Source organism: Apodemus sylvaticus, chromosome 21 (assembly GCF_947179515.1).
Source record: "Apodemus sylvaticus chromosome 21, mApoSyl1.1, whole genome shotgun sequence".
Lineage (NCBI taxonomy): Eukaryota > Metazoa > Chordata > Mammalia > Rodentia > Muridae > Apodemus > Apodemus sylvaticus.
Genome location: NC_067492.1, coordinates 4,215,256 through 4,237,569, shown reverse-complemented (window position 1 = coordinate 4,237,569; position 22,314 = coordinate 4,215,256). Strand labels below are relative to the sequence as shown.

At 49.8% G+C, this 22,314-nt stretch overlaps 1 protein-coding gene across 2 annotated transcripts in view; it reads left to right on the top strand.

Moving 5' to 3' along the window:
* Positions 1 to 22,314, top strand: part of Disc1 (DISC1 scaffold protein) — a 211,066-nt gene that overhangs the window by 78,145 nt on the left and 110,607 nt on the right. For both annotated transcript variants that reach the window (XM_052166730.1, XM_052166729.1), the window contains exons 5-8: positions 1,045 to 1,165; positions 4,324 to 4,562; positions 17,799 to 17,853; positions 22,145 to 22,247. In XM_052166730.1, coding sequence (XP_052022690.1) covers positions 1,045 to 1,165; positions 4,324 to 4,562; positions 17,799 to 17,853; positions 22,145 to 22,247 — 518 coding nt within the window. The remainder of the gene's footprint in view (positions 1 to 1,044; positions 1,166 to 4,323; positions 4,563 to 17,798; positions 17,854 to 22,144; positions 22,248 to 22,314) is intronic.

Sequence of the window (22,314 nt, the reverse complement as noted above, 5' to 3'; positions counted from 1 at the left end):
TCAGTTCAAGAAATCTGAGGACACTAATATGAGCATACGCCAAGCGAGCTGGGAGGTAACCGAGGGTGAGAGCTGAGCCAGCACAGTAGGAGGCGGGATGGGATGACTCCCCTGTAAGGCTGTGGGCTCATTAAGCCATCCAGCAGGTCTCTGCTGAGCCCAGACTCACTGGGGACATCAGCCGAGAGGAGCTCTGCCCTCCTCTGACACTGAAGAGCCTGTGGCAGCTCAGAGTCCTGAAGAAGCCTCTGCTCTCTTTCCACGATGGCTAGGAGCCGGGGTGTCTTCGAATCATGTTACATGGAGAAGCCTCGCTGTGCCACAGTCTTCGTATCCATGTTCATTCCGTGTAGGACTGTGCCCACTAGACAGGTCCAGCCTTCAGTTTACTGGTGCATGTGGTAGGATGCTGGAGGGCCCTGCCAACCACCCAAGGACAGGGTGCCTTACTGCCTTCCTTATGCAGTCCAGCATGAGGAGGCTGTGAGGGTCAGAGGGCTGGGTTAGTACAAAGACAGAGAAAGGCAAAGCTAAGTTCTCACTGTGCCCTTGATCTCTGAACTGTGTTCTGCCTGTGCCATGCTGGGAAGAGCCCTGCAGGGACTTTCCCACGGAGGAGGGTGGGATGTGGCAGAAGGGGAGAACTGGGAGAAACAGGACGGTACCTGAGGCTTCGTCCATGCCGAGTGAGCATTTTCCCTGGCCCCATGTGGCGTTTCTAAATTAGATTGTATTTTATACTTCCAGCACAGTTTAGTTTGGGCTATGTGCCAGGTGTCCATAGCCAGGGTGGTCACGGCTAAAGCACTCACAAGTACAGGCTTGATAGTTGCAACTTGGATGGAGGGGAAAAACAGGCCCCAACAGATCCTAGTCGAAGCAGAAATCTACATTAGGGATTCCATCCCTCTGAGCGCCCGGATGACCTGTGGCGGGGGTGGGGTGGGTGGGAGGGAGGGAGCTTTGTACAGTCTCACTAACTACGTTAGACCTGAGCACGTCCATTTCTCCACACCTGCACCAATGCATGTCTGTTACTTGAAGGGCTGGCAGCGGTGATCCAGAAGCCCCACTTGAGGGACAGCCGAGGACAACCGCCCAGGATAGCCCGCCTGCACCCATCACCAGGCGGGACTGGCTTATTCGAGAGAGACAGCAACTGCAGGTGAGCGGAACTGAATCTTCCAGAGAGGGAGCGGACCCTTTCTTCCCCAGTGAGGGGGCCTTTGCTTCACTGCAGCACAAGGACTCAAAGCGGAGGTGGTGGAGCGGCCATTCCTTTCGCACATGGCGGGCTTGCAGCCGCACAGCATTATGGGAGTCAGGACCTTTGGCTCTGCTCTCCGTTGGCGCGGAAGTTGGTGTGTTTGGGATTGCTTTGTGGGAATTCCTACCATGGTGGACTCTGGGAAACAACTGTTAAGGGACATGGTTTTAAGTCTAGCCTGGGTATGAGGAGGCATCTGTAATGACCAGGAGGTATTATGCAGAGACCATGCTTGGCTCATCCGTAGTGGCGACATCTGGCCAGGAAGTGTCCAGGGTTAGAACTCTGAATGAGGCCAGGCAGTGGTGGTGCAGGCCTGTAATCCCAGCACTTGGGAGGCAGAGGCAGGTGGATTTCTTAGTTCGAGGCCAGCCTGGTCTACAAAGTGAGTTCCAGGACAGCCAGGGCTATACAGAGAAACCCTGTTTTGGAAAACAAAAACAAAAACAAAAACAAAAACAAAAACGAGAGAGAGAGAGAGAGAAAGGGAGGGAGGGAGAGGAAGAAGGAGGGAGGGAAAAAGAGAAAGGGAGGGAGGGAGGGAGGGAGGGAGAGAGAGAGAGAGAGAGAGAGAGAGAGAGAGAGAGAGAGAGAACTCTGAGGCCCCAGGGTGAGACAGGCAGGGACAGAGAGGCGGTGGGCTGGGGCTGCTTGAGCCTGGAGCCTGGAGCAGGAACTGGGTCCTGTGAAGCCAGCAGCACCAGGGATTCGTGGGAAGAGTTTCAGCGGACAGTGGAAACGGCAGCCAATGTGGTTCTTAACATCCACATGCATGCATACCCACAGGCTCTCACACGCCTGCAGACATGTACACACCACACACATACATGAAAATGGAAAATAAATTAACACACACACACACACACACACACACGAGAATGAAAAAAAAATCAAAAGAAGAAGATGTCGGATCGTTAGGGAAAACAGTCTTGCAGTTCCCCAAACACTTGAAAATAGAGTTCTTAGCAGCCAGCAGCCAATCCCACTGTTGGTACACACCTGAAAGGAAAGCCCAGGCCGGATGAGATCAGGTCACTAGAGCTGATGGCAGCCCAAGAGGCCATCACTGGATAGAGAAGCAAAATGTGTTCTGGCTGCAAAGGTCTGAGGCTCAGCTTACTCAGGAAGAACATTGTGCTGCAGGACATGGTGAAGGTGAATGTCCAGGACGTTGTATTATGCGGCATGAGACAGTTGTGGAAGATAGATACTGTAATAGTCTACTTGGACCAGATCCCCAGAGGGGGAAAGGAGGTGGGGGTGGGGTGAGATGGTGGAGTGGGGCATGATGGTGGGGTGGGTAGTGGGTCGGATATGAGGGTGGGGTGGAGTGAGGAGTGGGTGGGGCATGAGGGTGGGGTGGGGAGTGGGTCGGGTATGAGAGTGGGGGTGGGGTACAAATGGGGACAAGGATAGGGTGGCAGGGGACAGAGAATTAGTATTTAATGGGATGGAGTTTTGTGGTTGGATGGGGAGTTTGCTTGCATGGTTTGTGTGTCCGCCGAATGTTACTGAACTGAGCATATAAAATGGCAGACATGATAAATCTTATGTTTCATTTACTATAGCTTAGGGCAACTTGAGCTTGTCTTCCCAGTATGGGGAGGCTGAGGCAAAAGTATTGCTGTAGGATCAAGCCTGGGCTACAGGATGAGTCCTGGGCTAGCTCCGGCTACTAAGTGAAATGCTGTCTCTGAGAAACAAAAACAAAACAAATAAACAAAAAAGTCAGGGAGGGGGTGGGTGGGTGGTGGGTGGTGTGTGGGTAGTGGGTGGGTGGTGGGTGGGTGGGGGGTGGGTGGGTGGTGGGTGGTGTGGATCTCAAGGGCAGACACAGAGCCGCTGGGTCTTATTGAGCACGCAGAGGCTGCGGGCCAGCAGGAAGTTCTGGGTGGGAGTGTTTGAGCTCATCCCTGTCCTCTGGGACTGCAGGTGGGTGCAGGAGGTATTAGCTGTGGAGAATCTGCTCTGTGGGTGGAGAGAACATTCGGGAGATAGGGAGATATCAGGAATTAAGCTGTGCTCTTATCAGCTAGGAACAGCGAGGGAACAGGGGCGTGTCCCTCAGCGGAGCCTGGTGCTGTATTCAGACTCCTACGCAGCGAGATGGCTATCTGCCCAGCCCCGAGCACACGCTGTTCAGTCACCTGCTGCTTATTTATTCGTTGGCCTGGAGACAGATAATAGTTATGGATTAATGTAGATTCTGGGTCAATTAGTGGAAATTACATGTGTGTTTGGATGTGGGCACATGTGTGTGAACATACATGTATGTGGAGGACAGACGTTGATGTTGGATAGCTACCCCAATCTCCCTTCACCTTATTTTTAACACGGAGTCTCTCTGTGAATCTGGATTTTACTGACTAGGCTAGACTGGCTGGCCGGCAAGTCCCCAGGGTCCTCCTGTCTCTGCACCCCTACCCTAAGCTGGGGTTACAGACTCATTCTGTGGGACCCCAGCTTTTGCGTGGGTTCCGGGGAATCAGAGGCAGCTCCTCATGCGTGCGTGGCAAGCACTTGACTGACAGAGTCACCTCGCTGATCCTGGGAGCTAAACTGTCCGACGTTCTACAGGACATCAGACTCCACGACCTGACAGCAACTTGTTCTCTCAAACCTGTTGGTGACACAGCCAAGGCCCCTGTCTTTCTGTGCATCCTACATTCTTGTGTTTGGCGACAGGGTTCTCTCCTCCTGGCTCACAGCTGGCGTCTCGGTGTGGGGCATGAGCTGTTAGCACCCACACTTGCCCACCAGAAGGGAAGCCAGCGATACACCAGTCACTGGGTTTTATCAAATCAAAACCTTGGCCCGCACCTGTCCATATTTAATGCTTGGGAGGAAGGCGATGTTTTTCTTCCTGCCTGCTCATCAAAAACATAAAGCTGGCGTGATTTTTCCAGTTCAGCAAACTTCTGGAATTTGCCTGCCTCAGAAGGGTGGGGTAGGTGGGCTTGGAGACTGCGGCGCATATGGGCCCCCTATCATTTAGCCGCTCTCCTTGTCAGCAGAGCAGGGTTAATGGCTGAAATCTGTTCCCCCTCTCTCTGCAGAAGGAAATGGAAGCTCTCCAAGCAAGGATGTCTGCGCTGGAGGCAGAGGAACGGAGGCGGCGGAGCCAAGAGTTGGAGGAGCAGGAGACGCTGCTCCATTGGCAGGGCTGTGACCTGATGGCACTGGTGGCCCAGATGTCCCCAGGCCAGCTGCAGGAGGTCAACAAGGCCTTGGGAGAGACCCTGACCTCTGCCAGCCAGGCTGCCTTCCCCGTGGAGCCACCCGAAAGCCTCAGGAGGTACTGGCGACTTTCCGAGTTTCCAGCTTTACCTCTTTCACCCGGTTATTGAGGTGGCTTTACTGTCCCTTGTCCCCAGGTCCTTCTCAGGCATTCTGTTTGCTAAGTGGAAGGGGTGGAGGTATTTTGATGTTACATTGCCTTCAGGGTCAGCCATGCGCCCGGGAGTTATCTGGTATTCAGTCCACCTAATCCCTAACTGTCAGTGATGTCCCTTCTCCAAGAGGCCGTTTCCACCATTCTAAGGGGCTGGCTTGTTTCTCCTTCCCTCTCTCCCTCCCTCCCTCCCTCACTCCCCTCTTACGTTGGGATTCAATTAGATAGAGATAGTGATACTGGCTTTTGCTGAAGATAAGCATCTGGAGACACAGATTCCACTTCTATTCAAGGGATAGGACTTGACATTGAAAGACTGTGCCCTGGGCTGCGGTGATACTCGGCTAGAAAAAGTATTATTGCACAAGCATGGGGACCTGAGTTTGGATCTCTAGAAGCCGTGTAAAACTCTGGGTGCAGGGATACATACATACCTTTAACCTCCTTTCTGGGGCCGCAGACTCAGGAAGATCTCTAAGGTTTGCTGGCCAGCCAGCTTAGCTCTAGGTTCAGTGACCCTATGAGTGTGATTGAGGGACATGCCCGATCTCTCTCTCTGGCTTGTGTGTGTGTGCATGTGTATGTACATATGCACAAGCAAAAAATAATCTCCTAAACAAAGGACAACTTAAGCAGTGTTTTCACAGACTGGGGTGAATGGGATGAATGAGTGACCTTGGGCTGCTGCTTGTTGGTGGCTAAGCCATCACCGTATGACTGGTGCCTTCACTCCGTGGGTTGCATCTGCCTTCCTGTCTGTTTTCCAGATAGTGAATATTAGGAAAGCTAATAATTAAAAGAGAAGTTTACAATTTGCCCAACGACTTAACAGGAAAGAAAAATGTGCTCAGGATTTTCAAACCTGGTGTCTCACCTATCACAATGTGAGTCTTTCCTGTGTTTTACATGGGGCGGGGCTTATGAAATACACATCTACACATCTACTAGGATGTTAGCTATTGATTGATTGATTGACTTGAGATAGGGTTTCACTGTGTAGGTAGCTCAGGCTGGTCTGATCTTCCCAGTGCTCTTCAGAGGTTCAGATCTCATTTTGGAGACATGGGGAATACACTCTACGTACGTGGGAAGAAGTGCTCGTGGAGGGCAGGGAGGATGCCCGGTGGGGGCTGAGGGCTCTGCTGGGTCACTCTGCACCCTGCCTGTGGGGATGTGCATTTTATGATCTCTGGATGAACTGAGAGACTGACAATGGAACCATTTAGTCTCAGCTAGCCTCAGACTTGTGCCAGTCCTCCGGTTCCAGTCTCCTCAGTTCTGGGATTCATCACTACACCTGGCTATATCAGCCTGGCGACTTTTATCGTTCACACACTAGACAGCATCAATGGAAACCAGCTGTAGACTCGAGGTGCTTTCTGGCCCCAAGCAGGTGGACCATGCCAGAACTTACCCAGGAGCTTGCTGAGAACAGGGTCATCCCAGCATGCTACTCAGGGACCTGTGCTGGCCTGAGGCCTGATGGGCATTAACTACTCTAAAAAATATTCTCTGAGAGTCTGAGAGATTCATAATGCACAGGGTGTGTTTTGATCATAGCTACCTCTCACCTGTCCCCTCCAAGTCCTCAACAACAACAACAACTCCCCCACACTAAATCCCCTAAGTTCTGTCTGCATACATGTGGGCACAGGGTCGTCCACAGGAGCAGGCCAACCTGAGAGAGACCTCACCCCTGAGGAAACCATCTCCCCTCTGGCACCCATCATTGTAGCAGCTCAAAGGAGACAACATTTAAGGCCCAGGAGGGTCAGGATGTCCCAAGCCAGGAAGTTGACAGGACACAGAAACACAGAAGCCACATGAAATGTCAGACTTGTTATAGAGAAAGGGCGACAGACAATGTTGAGGCTGTCAAGAAAACAGATCCCTCATTCACGGTTGGCGGAAGGGCAGGCTGGTGCAGCCGCTGTGGAGATCAATGTGGAGGCTTCTTGAGAAACTAAATATGGAAAGCCCAAACAACCCAGCAATATTTCCTTCCAGGCATTGACCCAAGAGACTGCTTCCTACCACAGGGATACACATGCATGATCACTGTGGCTCTGCCGGGTAATGAGCCCGGGGAACCTCGATAATGGGCTTTTATTTGGCTGTGTACTGGCTGGTTTTGTGTCAACTTGACACAAGCTGGAGTTATCACAGAGAAAGGAGCTTCAGGTGAGGAAATGCCTCCATGAGATCCAGCTGTGGGCCATTTTCTCAATTAGTGATCAAGGGTGGGAGGGCCCCTTGTGGGTGGTGCCATCCCTGGGCTGGTAGTCTTGGGTTCTATAAGAGAGCAGGCTGAGCAAGCCAGGGGAAGCAAGCCAGTAAGGAACATCCCTCCATGGCCTCTGCATCAGCTCCTGCTTCCTGACCTGCTTGAGTTCCAGTCCTAACTTCCTTTAGTGATGAACAGCAGTGTGGAAGTGTAAGGGAAATAAACCCTTTCCTCCCCAACTTGCTTCTTGGCCATGATGTTTCCTGCAGGAATAAAAATCCTGACTAAAGACTGTAGAGGAAAATGAAATTTCAGAATGTGTAGGGAAGTAGAAGGAACTGGGAACGGTATGTTAAGTGATGCCCCAGAAAGTCCTCTCTTGTGTGTGCATCCTAGCATCTGATTTCCATATATGTGTATTTATGTGGGAGTGAGGTCATAGGCCAGGAAGCCGGGAAGGGGTGTGTCAAAGGTAAGGCAATGCATATAACACGGGAGAGGTGATCGTCTCTTAGGGTGGTAGATTTGTTAAATATGAGCAGCAGCAGTGTGGCAGGGGCTTGGAGGAGAGCTTGGGCCCTGGTGGCAGCATGTGTCCACCTTAGGAAGGTGGGTCATCACACAGTCAATTAACAGTCTGCAGCTCAGACCTGCAGCCAGGCTGAGGCTAATAATTCTTGAGTGGCAGGGGGGGGGGGAGGGGAGGGGCCCTGCTTTCCAAGGAAGGAGTGTGTGAGCTGAGGAGGTGAGGGGCAGGAGTATATTTAGTTAAGGTACCCTTTACAGGCTGGGCACATGCCTTCTTTAGCTTTCTGGTATCTTGGAGTCTGGGATCCCAGTCCTGTAGACTTCGTTGGGGAAATGAGAATTGTAGTGCCTGCTGCTCTCCAGGAACCAGGGCATGGGGGTGGGGGGGATGGAAATGGGAGTGTGGGGGAGCGAGGGTTCCAGTAGTGAGTGTTGGGTTGAGGGTAACATTGAGAGTCTTACTGGAATTGTTAGAGTCAAAGTGTGGGTCTTGGCAGCCATAACGGACTAATTAAGCTGAGTCACCTGTCCTCAGTAGGGTAGATAGAGGGACAGGAATCCCCAAAGCAGAGAGAGATTTATTCAGTGTGAGCTGTTGAAAGAACAGTGAGGTCCAATGACCCCCCAAGTCGATTGTGAGGGTCCTAAGAGGAGGAGATTTGGTCTTACAGAGGGCATGGGTGGCCACAGCTAAGCAGTGCTGGTCAAGGTGGCCATCACTGACGTCCTCTCAGCTCCAGTCTGCCCTGCACAGTAGTCTAACAAGGTCTCAGAACCAGTGCTGGCAAGATGGCTCAGTGGTTAAGAGCACTGACTGCTCTTCCAGAGGTCCTGAGTTCAATTCCCAGCAACCACATGGTGACTCACAAACATCTGTAATGAGATTTAATGTCCTCTTCTGGGGTGTCTGAAGACAGCTACAGTGTACTCACATACATAAAAAAAAATAAATAAAAACAACAACAAAAAAGATGTCAGAACCATGTGACATCTCTCTAAGGGACAAATTCCCTCTGGATGGTCTCAGGATGGCTCTGGCCTTTCCTTCTCCCAGCGTGAGGCTCCTAGACAAAATCTGATGGCCATAGGAAGGGAACTACGTGCCTCTTTGGGGATGTCTTCATTCCTGCTGGTGTTTACAAGATGGGGGCGGGGGTAAGGACTGGGGCAGGGAGGAACAAGCAAAGCTAAGTGTGTCTGAAAACACCACATGCTAATTAAAAATGAAAATCAAACAAGAGTGAGGGTCCTGCCTGGAATCGCAACCCCTGGGCTTCAAAACAAGCTCCAACTCGTCTTAAAATGTTTTTGAAAAATACTATTTTATTTAATTTATATAAATGTTCTACCTGCCTGTATATCTGTGCACTACATGCATACCTGATGCCCACAGAGGTCAGAAGAGGGCATCGGAACTGGAGTTACAGGCAGTGGCGAGCCACCATGTGAGTGTCCTTAGCTGGAGTCATCCTTGTCCAGCCTTGGTAGTTGTCTTTTGTCTCACAAGCCCTCCTCTGATGCAAGGGGCTGGAAGCACCCCGAGGCTACTCCATCCCAGACAGTAGCTAGCGCTGCAGGTCGTGCGGCTGGGCTGTGAGGGTGAGCAGGCTGGTGAGGCATGAGGAAGGCGGGGACAGAGGAGCATGGCTTCAGGTGAGGAAGTGCCTCCAGTTTCCACTCCTTCCCGAGGGCTGCATCTCTGCATAGGGGTCCCGCCTATCTGGCATACGAGGGGGAGGGGTGGATGATTCAAGCTCATTGCTCTCCAGTGCTGCCAGCTGTATCCCCCAAACCCCCTCCCGCCCCGCCCCTCCGGCTGTGCTTCACACTCCAGGGGAGGGCAGCCTGGGACCTCGGCTAGCAAACATCTGGCTCCCTGCATAGCTCGCTGAGGGTAATTGTAGTAATAACAGCAGCAGGCGGGTGCAAGGCTTTCTGGCGCTCTTCAGGGATGCTTGGCTGCTCATGGTGGCCTGTGGTTGGGTCCTTCATCACTCAACTCCTGGGACTTCTCATGCTTCGTGTGAAATGTGTTCTGGCGGCTCATGGATGACCCGTCTCTTGGTTGTGCATTTGGAAGAAACATGTCGCATCTTTTTTTTTTTTTTTTTTAACAAACTGTTGGCGTAAACTGTGAAACACTCCGATCCCTGCTTCTAGCAAATCTGGCTGGCTTTCACTTGGAGGGTCTGGATGCTTGTAGCGCAGCTGGGCTGCAGAGGGTGCCGGGAAGGCAGAAGCCAGGCCTGCTGTGCCTCCTTCCTCTTTAGCAGGCTGACCAGGGGCTCTGCAGTGAAATAGTGGCCTTGGGGATCACAGTGAAGTCAGGGTCCCACAACTGGGCCAGGGCTTCCTGCAAGTGAGATTTGAATTAGCAGAAGCCAGCAGGTCACAACTGACTGTACACAAAACTCATCATCTCTGTCCTTCAAATACACACCACATTAGAGTGGAGAGACCCAGGGAGACAGCAAGGGTGGCATTGGAAGACAGGCTCCCGAATTAGGGAGCTGTGGCAGAGAATCCTCAAGATGGGTGAGTGGAAGCAGTCAGGGTGAGACCTTGTGTTAGGACTGTACCCAGGAGATGAGGGTAGGTGGTACCGACCTACCAAGCAGGGCAGTACAGCAGGGGACCCTCAGGCAGGGAGCAGTCTCCAGCATGCACCCCCATTTCTAGGGCCAGTTGCTGTTTAACTTTCACTTCTGAGCTCCGTTTGTGGTCCCTGCCGGGGAACCTGCCTGGTCTGACAGGGACAGTGGGTTCTCTTCCTGGGCCCCAAAGCACCTGACGTCACCTGGAGGAATATGAGGCTTCTTGATGCCAGGACTATGGTGGAAGAGCCTCTTCCTCTTTCCAGCCTTCTCTTCCTCCCTCCCCCATCTCTCCCACTATTTCTTTCTCCTTTTCCCCTTCTCTCTCTCCTTCCCCTTTCTCCCTCCTTCCCTGCCCTTTGTTTCTCCCTCTTTCCCTCTTTCCTCCCTCATTTCCTCAACACTTCACTCTCTAAGAACTCTTGAGGTGGGTGAAAATATGCCAAGAAAGTACGTGGTGAGCACACATTCGCCTCCAGGGATGTCAGAATCATGAGGTCACCGTCCTTTAGCACCTGGGGCCACTGTAATAACCTTTCCATTGCTGTGGTCAAACTACAAAGGCAACTTCGAGGGAAATCAGGGCTTACAGTTTCAGAAGGATAGCGTCTACCATGGCGGGGAAGACCTGGCAATAGGCAGGAGCAGGAAGCTGGCTGGTCGCCTTTCAGCCAGGCACAGGAAACGGAGAAGGAGAACAGGAAGTAGGGCGGGGCCACACCTCCTCAAAGCCCACAGGTAGGGATGCACTTCCCCCAGCAAGGCTCGGTTTTCTATACTTTCCAAAAAAGCAGGGAGTCAGGGAAGAGGGGTGGAGGGAGAGGTGGAGAAATAAAACATAGGTTAATCAAGAGACCAGGCTCCCCTGTGAGCAACCGAGGGAACCCAGACCTTCCGTCCGGCTCTGCCGCTCTGATGCTGCTGGCCAATCGGCAGCCATGGAGGCAGCCTTTGGAGCCTGGGATCTTCAGTGGCCTCTGGGGAAGGGTTCATCTGATCAGAGATGCCTGTTTTTCTGCTGGAGGATTCCTCCAGACTCTATACTTCCCCAGAGCTTCTGCTTAAGGATTGAAGGAAAGTTCAGGTCATCATTAACAGCTGAACATTTCTCGAGGTGATAATGACGGAAAACTGGAAAAAAGCAATCAGCCAGAAGAGAGAATTTTAATGTAACTCTGTGCATCCAAGTTGCTGGAGAAATAAAAAGACCTGGTTGAACTGACACGTGGAGGATCTGGAAAAGCTAAAATAAACAAACAAACAAATAAATAACCAAGTTAATTGTGTGTGTGTGTGCGGAAAGGCTTACCGTGCAATCATGAGGAACTGAGTTCAGATCCCCGGCTCTCCTGTAAAAGTGTCTCCCTAGCATCTCAGCGCTAGAGAGGCAGAGACAGCAGAGCCCTCGGGACTCACTGGCCAACTAGCCTAGCCAAGTTGGAGGAATTTAGAATCAATGAGGGACTGTCCCCAAAAATGAGATGAACAGTGATTGGGGAAGACACTTGATGTCAAACGTCTGGCTTCTACAGGCATCTGCACACACGTGCACACACACAAATACTGTACACACACCACACTTACACACTCACAAAGGAAATAAAGCTCTGATTTTGGTGGATGTGGATATAGCTACAGCCATATCTTGAGAAGTATAGAACAGTTTACTAGTGTGACGGTAGGCACAGAGATACAGCATGGGTATGTGTAGCTATAGCTACATGTATATATGTGTATGCCTATGTTTGTGAGGCGTGTGTACCTATGGCTATAAGTATGTGTGTGTATGCTTATGTCTGTGTATCTTTGTACATTTTTATATATGCGTGCATATGTGCATGTATATGAACATATGGGTGGTCATATATATGAGCATGTGTGTATACATGTGTGTATGTGTGTGTGTGCATGTGTATACATGGGTGTGTGTGCACTTTCTTACTCAAACTATCAAATTCAGAGAGTTTAGAAAATCCAGTAAGTTAGGCATTTACTAGGTGCCTCTAGCCCAGGAAACTTGCAGGAGGAGGTGGGAGACCTATGTGCATTGCCTCACTCCCCGATTCATTATACTTTCAGGAGAGCTTATGTGTAGTTGAATCTTATTAAAGAGAATTCATGACCCAGTTCTGACAAGATAGAGTCTGGAGGATTTCTGGGGGTTCAAGGTCAGTCTGATCTACATAGTAGGTTTCAGATCAGCCAGGGCTACATAGTGAAATTCTGTCTCAAAAAAATAAGTCAGATACATAAGAAAGAAAAAGCAGGTCATGGTTTTATAATACAATATCCTAGCCCTACTTGGCTGTGTTGGCAACACTGGGTTTTATGAATAAACCTCAGGCTAAAATAGTGTGGCATCCTAGCTCAAGTTTGGATGCAAAGGCGCTAGAGTTCAGAGAACCAGAAAGGAGGTGGACCAAAAAGGTTCTTCAAAAGCCAGAGGAAGCATTTACAACAGTGGTTCTCAACCTTCCTGATGCTGTGACCTTCAATTCAGCTCCTCATGCTGTGGTGACTCTGACCATAAAATTGTTTTGTTGCTACTTCATAACTGTAATTCCATTACCATTATGAATCATAGCATAAATATCTGATATGTGACCCCAAAGGGGTTATGACCCACAGGTTCGCTGATCTAGAGGAGGCTCAAGAGTCCTGTATTTCCCTGCTTGGTTCACTGTGGCCCTTTTATTTCTTCTTCACTGGCTAGCAAGGCAGACCTAAGCAGGATGTTTCTCTCTAGTTAAAGTGTGTGTACCTGACTTCCATCAGAGCTCTGTGAAGTATGAGCTGCTGTTACACAGGCATGCTGGGTGTCCAGGTGATGTGTTAGGAGATCTTTCCCTCCTTCACTCAACAGCTTTACCCATCGCTGGCAGCACAGACCTGTGTGTCTTCTGTTTGTCCTTACTGTCAGCAGTAAGGCTGCCCTGCCACCCAAGTGGATAGAGGGACACACTCACCAAAAGCTGCCACATGGGCACTGAACACCTGCCTCTTAGCATGTGTCTCTGACCACTATACCACACTGCCCTTCCCAGGAGCACAGATGTCAGCTAAGCAGCCTTTGACAAGACTGTAAGGAACAGTCCTGATGTGTGTATCCACCCTGTCTTGCCTCAGTGATCTATCTCAGGTCTGGAGGAATTCAGGGTACTTCTGTCACCCATGCCCCACAGACCTGCTGGTGACGTGTGACGTTATCCGCAGTGAGGTCATACTGTTTTGGGACGGAAAAGGTCAAGTGGGTTGAGTCCTCGTTCCCTCTGTGCTTAGTGTCGCCGCCCCTAGGCCCTTCCTGTTATTCCCGGTATGCTTTGAGAACAGTCTCATTTTTTTTTTAAAAAGATTTATTTAGGTTTTATTCATACGAATGAACACTGTTGCTGTTTTCAGACACCCCAGAAGAGGGAGCCAGATCTCATTAGGATGTTGTGAGGCACCATGTGGTTGCTGGGAATTGAACTCAGGACCTTCGGAAGAGCAGTCAGTGCTCTTAACCGCTGAGCCATCTCTCCAGCCCTCATTCTTAAACTAAATTCTGCTAAATAAGGAAGGTTGTGGAATTGTGGCATGGGGAGGAAAAAAGAGAGAGACAGAAAAGACTCGGAGCAGGGACATTATACTCCCTGTGGCTTTGTACGAAAGTCAGACTTCTGCACAGGCAGCTCTGGGGATAAAGCTGTGTGCTGGGGCGACAGAGTCTGTGTGGTAGGACCACTGCACAGAAAAACAACCCTCCCCTCCCTCCCCTGCCTTCCTTCCTTCTCTCTTCCTCCTGCATTCCTCTTCTCTTCCTTCTCCCTCTGTCCCTTCCTCCCTCTCTTCCTCCCTTTCTCCCTCTCTCTCTCTCCCTCTCCCTTGTTAAGCTAATGTGCAGGATCCGAATAACACATAGGTTAATCTTACTGGAAGCTGAGGATCCCACGTGTATGCATTTACTTCCCTTCAACAACAGCAGAGATGGAGGGGGCCCCTCTTTCTTCTCCCCTCCCCTCCCAGGCTCCCCTCTCTCCCCCTTCCTCCCCTCCTTTCTTCTCCTCCATGTGTGCATGATTGTGTGTGTGAAGATAGGTGTATATGTGTGTGGGTGCTCACGCACGTGTGTATGTGTGCATGGGGAGGCCAGGGGGTCAATCTCAGGTGCATGTGCAGGCCAGGGGTCAATCCCAGGTTTCTTCCACCATAGTTTTCCACCTTGCTTTGTGAGACCAGGCACCTCACCAAACCTGAAGCACATACCACCACACCTAGCTTTTTAAAAAATCTTATTTTATTTTAAATTTTACCTTGCACATATGGGTGTTTGCATGCATGAATATTTACACACAACATACATGCCATGCCCATGGGAGCCTGAAGAGGGCATCGGATCCCCCTGGATCTGGATTTGGATGTAGACGTAGACGTAGACGTAGACATAGACGTAGACGTAGATGATGTAGATGTAGATGAGGATGTAGATGTAGATGTTGCTGTAGACGTAGATGTAGACATAGACGTAGACGTAGACGTAGACGTAGACGTAGATGTAGATGTAGACGTAGACGTAGATGATGTAGATGTAGATGAGGATGTAGATGTAGATGTAGCTGTAGACGTAGACGTAGACGTAGACGTAGATGATGTAGATGTAGATGAGGATGTAGATGTAGATGTTGCTGTAGACGTAGATGTAGACGTAGACGTAGACGTAGACGTAGACGTAGATGTAGACGTAGACGTAGATGATGTAGATGTAGATGAGGATGTAGATGTAGACGTAGATGTAGACGTAGACGTAGACGTAGATGTAGCTGTGAGCTGCCATATGGATGCTGGGGAGTGAACCTGGGTCCTCCGGAAGAACAACCAGTCCTCTTAACCGCTGAGCCATCTTTCCAGCCCCATGGCTTTTGTAAACACCTGGTTGTGGGAGTGAAACTCAGGTTCTCCTGCTTTGCCAGCCGAGACGTTCCCCAGCCCTTGACTCTGCTCCTCCTAGACAGATGTGAATGAAGAGGTTCCTGTCTATAAAAGATGTCAGCTGGGAACTGCTTCTGAGTCTCTGCAGTGCCCTTTGCTCTGGAGGATAGTTCACGGTTCATTTGTTGATGGACAGAAGATCTCGCATAGCCTGGCTGGGCCTCAGCTGTGCTACGAAGCCAAGGATGGACTTGAACTTCTGATCCCCCTTCTTCCACCATCCAGGGGCTGGGATTACAGGCAAGCGTCACCACGCCCAGATCTGAGGGGACAGTTCTCATTTGTCATCATCAATTTGTTATCTTAGTGAAACACAGGACAAGCTTTGTTACTGACATTCATGGAACTCCTGTCAACGTGTAACTGGTGTAATGTATTTTCGACTGGTATCCCTGCTCCTGGGGACTGTCGTGTGGGCTTGTAGCACCAAATGTGGGCAGAGTTAGCGTGGCTCACCGTACTTCAGATGCTCCAGTCCTGTTAGACCAGATCCTCTGTTATCTCTGTTGCACTTTGGGTTCTGTGAAATGATACCGTCTCAGAGAGTCTTACTACTAAAAATAGCTTAAAAACTGCTGGTGTGATGTACGTGGATGATTCATAGTCTCTCCCGCCCCCGCTGCTTCCATTCTGTGTATCCCCCGGGGATACAAGTAATGTTAATATTAGCCAGAGCAACACATAATTAGGAAAATAAATCTACTGAAAAAAAGTAATATAGCATAAATTAAATAAATTAAATATAAATCAAATCAGATATAAAACAATGCATTCAATTACCCGCATCACTGCCTTGTCCTCTCAGGGAGATGTCTGAGTTGAGGCTCATTTTCCTTCTAGGAGAGGGGCAGAGCAGAGCCCAGAGCGATGAACTGAGCCCAGCCCTGGAAAGGTGGTACCTGGCCTGCTTTTCACTGGGGATGTGGGACGTTTGCTAAAGGCGCTGTCCTTGAGGCCAGCTCAGTTTTAGACTCAGGGAGAAAGCCTGCTGTCTGTTTTAATGTGTAAATCCATGAGCTGATTTCTGAGTGTGTTTGGGAACACTTACACTGTGCTATTAAATGCTCGAAGGTTCTGTTATGTGGAGAGCCACTGAGCTGGAGGGTTCTGGCCGGGATGGAGCTTAGCTGGTACTTGAATAGTAGCAGCAAGCCCTAAGTTTGACCTAGCACCACAAACATTGAGTGCTGTAGTGTACTCTGTAATCCCAGTACTCAGGACACAGACACAAGGGTCAGGGTTGCAAGGTCATTGCAATAGTGTGAATTCAAGGCCACCATGATCTGTGTGAAACCCTGTCCAAACAAAACAAAACAAAACAAAACAAAAACAAAAAAACAAGCCAACAAAATTGTACAATTTGAATGGACTCCCATGAGCCTGGTAGGGGAAGGAAAACCAATTGCTGATCAAGAGTTACAAGTGTGGATTTCAGGCTCCAGAGCCAGTACTGAGTCTCAAACCAAGCCGTGCTTCACAGGTTCCACCACAATCTCTCCAGCAGCCCAAGTGGTCTGTCCTGTCTTGCTCGCCACATAAGCTGATGTCCTGTTAAACAGTATCTTTACACCCTGTTAAAAAGTATCTTGACACCCTGTTAAAAAGTATCTTGACACCCTGTAAAAAAGTATCTTTCATTCTCCCGATGTAATCATAGTCACACAGGCTTACTGCTAAATAAGCTCACCCTTTCTAGTTCTTTCTGAACTCTGGCCGACTGGTTCAGACTCTTCACAGGTGACTGATTCAATCTGGCTTCTCTCAGCTTCTCACTGAATTGCTCTGCTTAACCTCAAACCAACTCTGGCAATTTGTTTACCCTCTGGAGAAAAAGAAGGCAAAGCTACCGCTCCCAGCCATATCCAACCGTTTGCCTTGTGGCAGATGCTGTTACCTACAAGGTTGATACATGAAATCCCCAAACCATCCCATAACGTTTTAAGTAAATTGATGATACGTGTTGGGGTATTCATAGCTGTCCTGGTGGGCTGCAGGTTGGATATGCCTGGGAGGAGGAATTCCGGCTGACAAGACATGCTTGGGAAATATGAAGTATTTGTGTTCTCTCTCATTGAGGCTCAATGCAGAGGTACTGGTATTACTTCAAATTGTTGACAGAGTGGCCCACTCCTTAGGAAGCTGGTTACAGGGCTCAGGACTTCCTGCAACCAGGTGACTCCTCCCAGTATTGCTTTGGGAATACAGACAGATTGGGTTTGCCCTGGCTGGCATGGAATTCTCTACATAGACTACTAGGTTGACTTCAGATTCACACAGACCTACCTACCTGTCTCTGCCTCCCATGTGCTGGGGTACAAATGTGCCCTGCCAGGTCTGTCTCACCTGTCTTTGCAACAGGCCTAGAACGCACCATGTAGGCTTGGCTGGCAGTGAACCACAGGGATCCTCTTGTCTCTACCTCCCCGGTGCTGGGCACAATGTAGACCACTGTGCCTGGATTGTTTGTGTGGGTTCTGGGAGTCAAATTCAGGGTCTTCATGCTTGTGTGTCAATCACTGTCCTGACTGAGCCATTTACCCAGCCCCTGAAGATTTTAATGGTGGCCTAAGTTGAGCATATTTAGAGAGCAGAATCTGTTTCCTAGCTGTGGGTTACTTCCAACATGTCAGCCCAGCCAGGTGTCTCCTTCCTCCTCCTCCTCCTCCTCCTCCCCTTTTCCTTCTCCTTCCTTCCTCCTCTTCTTCCTCCCCTCTTCCTCCTCCCCAGCTCCTCAGGTGACAGACAGCCCCCTTGGCAGTGTCTTATACGTATATCTCTACCTGTGTATGGAAGGAGAAGACCAATACTACTTTCTAATTTCTCTAGCCTCCGGGAAAGGACAAAATCACTGAACCTGGCTATCAGAGAACTCACTGCGCAGGTAAGTCCACCCTCCTCCCATTTTCTTCCAACCTAATTTTGCATCCAGATCACCAAGGGCTTTAGAGGAAGCAGACTTTGTGGAGCTGTCTGCCAGGCTGTGGCAGAGAGGCAGAGCTGGGGAGGGGGAGCAGCAGACTCCAAGGAGGTCTGTTGATGTTAGCCCTGACTCTTCCTCCCCGCTCCGTGCCCTGCCACGTCTGGACTTGAACACTCCATCGCTGGGAGCTGGAGGTTCTGTAGTGGCTGAGGATGCAGGATGAAGGGTTCTGAGTAGAGCCTCTGACCAGGGAGGAATATCAATTAATTTTCATGGCCAGAGACAGGAAGGCTGCAGAGGGGGATGTGGTCAGTCAGTAAGCTGTGTGCCATGCAAACAAATTTCACCCCCAGGGCCCATGTAGCAAGAGTGGGCATTGCAGCACACACCCATAATCCCTGTGTGGGAAGGCAGAGGCAGAAAGATCATTGGGGCTCACTGGCAGCCAGACTACAGGAAACACTGAGTTCTGGGTTCAGTGAGAGACTCAGTCAGAAAAATGTGGAGAGTAACTGAGGAAGACACCCAAAGTTAACCTCTGGTTCCATACATATGCATTCAAACACACACACACACACACATACACACACACACACACACACATGCACACAGACACACACACATATATACACACACATACATGCACATGGACACATACACACACAGTCACACACGTAGACATGCACACACACATATGCGTTCAAACACACACACACAGACACACACATATGCACACATACATGCACATGGACACATACACAGACACACACATACACATGCATGCACACACACAGTCTCACACACACATACACATGCATGCATACACACACAGACACAGACACATGCATGCACACACATATGCACACACAGACACACAGATACACACATGCACATACATACACACATGCACATACATACACACATGCACACAGACACACACATACACATGCACACATGCATACACACATACATGCACATACACATATACAGACATACATGCACATACACACATGGATACAGACACAGACACACACACATACACACACATACAAATACACACATGGCCAGAGAAGAAAGGAAAGCTTGGACCCTTTCTGGAAGCATGCTGAGTGTCTTGTCTTCCACACAACCACGCTGCCACCACTCTGAACTGTTAGGAAGGCTATAGAGTTTATCCCTTTTCTTATTTATTTTTTCTTTTCTTTTTATCTTTTTCTTCCTTTACTTATTTCCAAAGCTGACACCTGACAGTTTTGTTCTAGCCATGTGGTCAAGGGTTTGATGGATTCCTGTCAGCAACCAATAATGTCTATAAAACGACATCAGACTTGGGAAGGCTTGCGATCCACCCCTGTGTTTTCTAGCTGCTCACCCAGGGAAATGAGGCGCGTTTCTTGCCTTGCCTGGCTCAGCCATGGGCTAGGCAGACCATCACCAGAGACCTCGAGGACACTGTGTCTTTCTGAATGCTTTGAGGGCTCTCTGTCTTGTGTGCTGCGATTGCAAAGCACTGAGAAGGAGCAACTCTCAGGCAGGTCTGGAGGGCTGAGGGCCATGCGCCAATATAGCCAGGCTACATTGGGACTCTTCCTAGGGATATATGGTCAACTCCATGCTGTTACATGACAGAAAGAGGGAAAGAGAACAGGAGGACTCTCTGAGATCTTGATGATGATGATGGTGGTGATAATGATGACTTTGAGTGTGTGCACCTAGAGGACCAGGTAGGTGTTATATCCAGGAACACCACCCCCCTCCTTTGGGAGGGTCTCTCAGAGGCCTAGAGCTTACTAGTTAGGCTACACTGGCAGCCAGCTCTGGGATTACAAGTGTGTGCTATGGTGTGCCACTTGTGTGAGTTCTGCAGGCCCAGCCCAGTCTCCATGTTTACAAAGCAAACACTTATACTGACAGAGCTGCCACACCCACATCCCTTTTCTAAGGGCACCGATACTTTCACAACCTTTCACCTTCAGGACCTGGCACTTCCCAGAGCCCCCTCTTGATCCCATTAACATACCAGGGCTGAAGATTTCAGCACATGACATTTTGGGGGACCCAAGCATTCACACCGCGGCACACCCTATCTCCTTAGACATTTATAATCCACTTATAATTACTTCTCTTTTCTGTCAAATTAAAGAGCCTGACTTAGATTTTAAGATGTAAATGTAAAACATCCGTTCATTAATGAGTTCCCTGGGGGCTAATTTTATTTGTAAATAAGAAAGGCATGCAGATTTTTCTGAGGTGGGTATATGCATTCCATTGCATGTACAAGAGCATGGTACGATGTGTGGGAACTGAGACAGAGCCTGGAGGTCTAACCTTAACCCTAACCCCTGTAGATTAGCAAGTGACCCGAGGGGAGAGGCTCAGCTCAACAGTTTTCTTCTTTAGTGCATACACACACATGCACGCTCAACATGCATATGCACACACACATGCACGCTCAACATGCATACACACACATGCATGCTCAACATGCATATGCACACACACATGCACGCTGAACCCCCGATACTCTCAGAGTGAGTTGGGCCTTCCTTCTGCTCATTACATTTCTCCACTCTCATGGGTCACTGAAACCAAAGGTAATTAAGGAATAAACGAGATGGAAATAGTTAGAAATAATTGGGATATCCGGAGACAGGTAGGTATTATATTATATCCAGCAGAGACTGAACAAGTGTGCAATTTAATCAGGAAATTTGGAAAGGCAGCCTCACTTTAATAGTGCAGCTTGAATTACGGGCTTTCTCAGCAGAGGAGAAACTGACCTAATTATGATGAAGCGACACTGTTAACTAAAATCAGAGATACTAGATGAGCCCTGAGAACCCTGGCTGGTGTCACTGAGTTTACCCAGGTCTTTGACGTTCCTGAGGTGGTGGTTGGGGGTGAATAGGATGGGTGGAGCCTGTCACAGGCACTGAACCAACCGAGTCAGGGCCAGAGGAAGGTGCCCCAGACACTTTCTTTAAGTTCTTAGTTCTAACATACTGGACAAGTCTCAGGACCCTTTGAAATCCTTAAGATGGATGACTTGGGCTGTGTAGACAAGCAGCTGGGGTAGGCTTCGGTGCAGGGCCGACCAACTCTGCCCTGAGCTTCAGAAGTGAGGTTGGAAAATCCCAGCCCAGGAGAGAAGGGTGGGGCGCTTTAGGACCGCGTGAGCTCTGCCTTGGTTCTGATGGCTGCTTTGGCTTGATGGCAGCCAAAGGTTTACAATTAGCTGTGTCCCTCGCGATGTAGTCTCCATGCAGACCGACAGCTTTCAGTTTCTGAACGGGATTTCATGTACTTTTATTTGGGCAATAAATAATGATGTTGGGGGCCAGGGTTTACAGTCTGTTTGGACTTTATCAAAGTAAATTCTTTGGTAAAATAACCTGATGAAACTTGGGGAACGAGACTGAGGTTGAAGAGTTTTATTGGTTTTGGGACTCAGAGGAAAACAGGTGGTGTGTGTGAAGTCCAGGTGTGGGGAGTCACTCGGTAACCCCAAGTCTTCCTGGAAGTGACTTGTCTGACTTTCAATCAGACTCTCCAGTGAGTATCTGCCCTCCTGGTTTCTTAGAGTCTTCCAATAAGGAAATTTGGCAGGTTCCTCAGACCTCAATGTCAAAAGCCACATCTTAGTTGACTACCTACTGTGTGCCAGGGCCAGAGTCCTGCTCATGAACATTGTAGACCGATGAGGAGACAGCTGGAGGAGACTGGGGTAAAGGGAGGGACCAGAAAGCAGCAAGGTCCTTTTCCCAGGGGCACAGTACAACAGCTGGCCTGGGGTTGTGGGGTTCTGAGCTCAGACAGGAGCAGGGGAATGCCAAGGCAGAGGCAGACAGTGACAGCTTTGTCTGGCTTATGGCTGCTCTGTGAGCTCACACCAGCCTGTACGGGTCAGGGCTGTGCTGAGGCCACGCCAGTGGCCAGCTCTCTTCCCCTGCCTCCTCCCACTTCTCCCCATCTACCCCATCTCCATCTCTCTCTTCCCTCCTTACTCCTCCCTCCCTGTTTCTCCGTACTGTTCTCTCCCTCCGTTCTGTTCTCCCCTCCCCTCTTCTCGTCTTCCTTCTTGTCCCCTCTTCCTTTCCTGCTTTTCTTCTAACCTGTTGCTCCCTAAAATCTCCTCTCTGCTCGCTCTGCCAATCCACTAAAATACTTAGAGACCCAGCCCCCTCAGACCCCATTCCCCTCTGTCTTCTGGTTGGAAGCAGCAGGCACTGACTCCGGCCGTTTCTCCTGGCAGGTGTGCTCAGGTGAGAAGCTGTGTAGCTCTCTGAGGAGGCGACTCAGTGACCTTGACACCAGGCTGCCTGCCTTGCTGGAAGCCAAGATGCTGGCCCTATCAGGTAACTGCCAAGGCGCTTATATTCACTCGCTGACCAGAGTGTGGCAGTCACACAGCTGCCTGGGAGG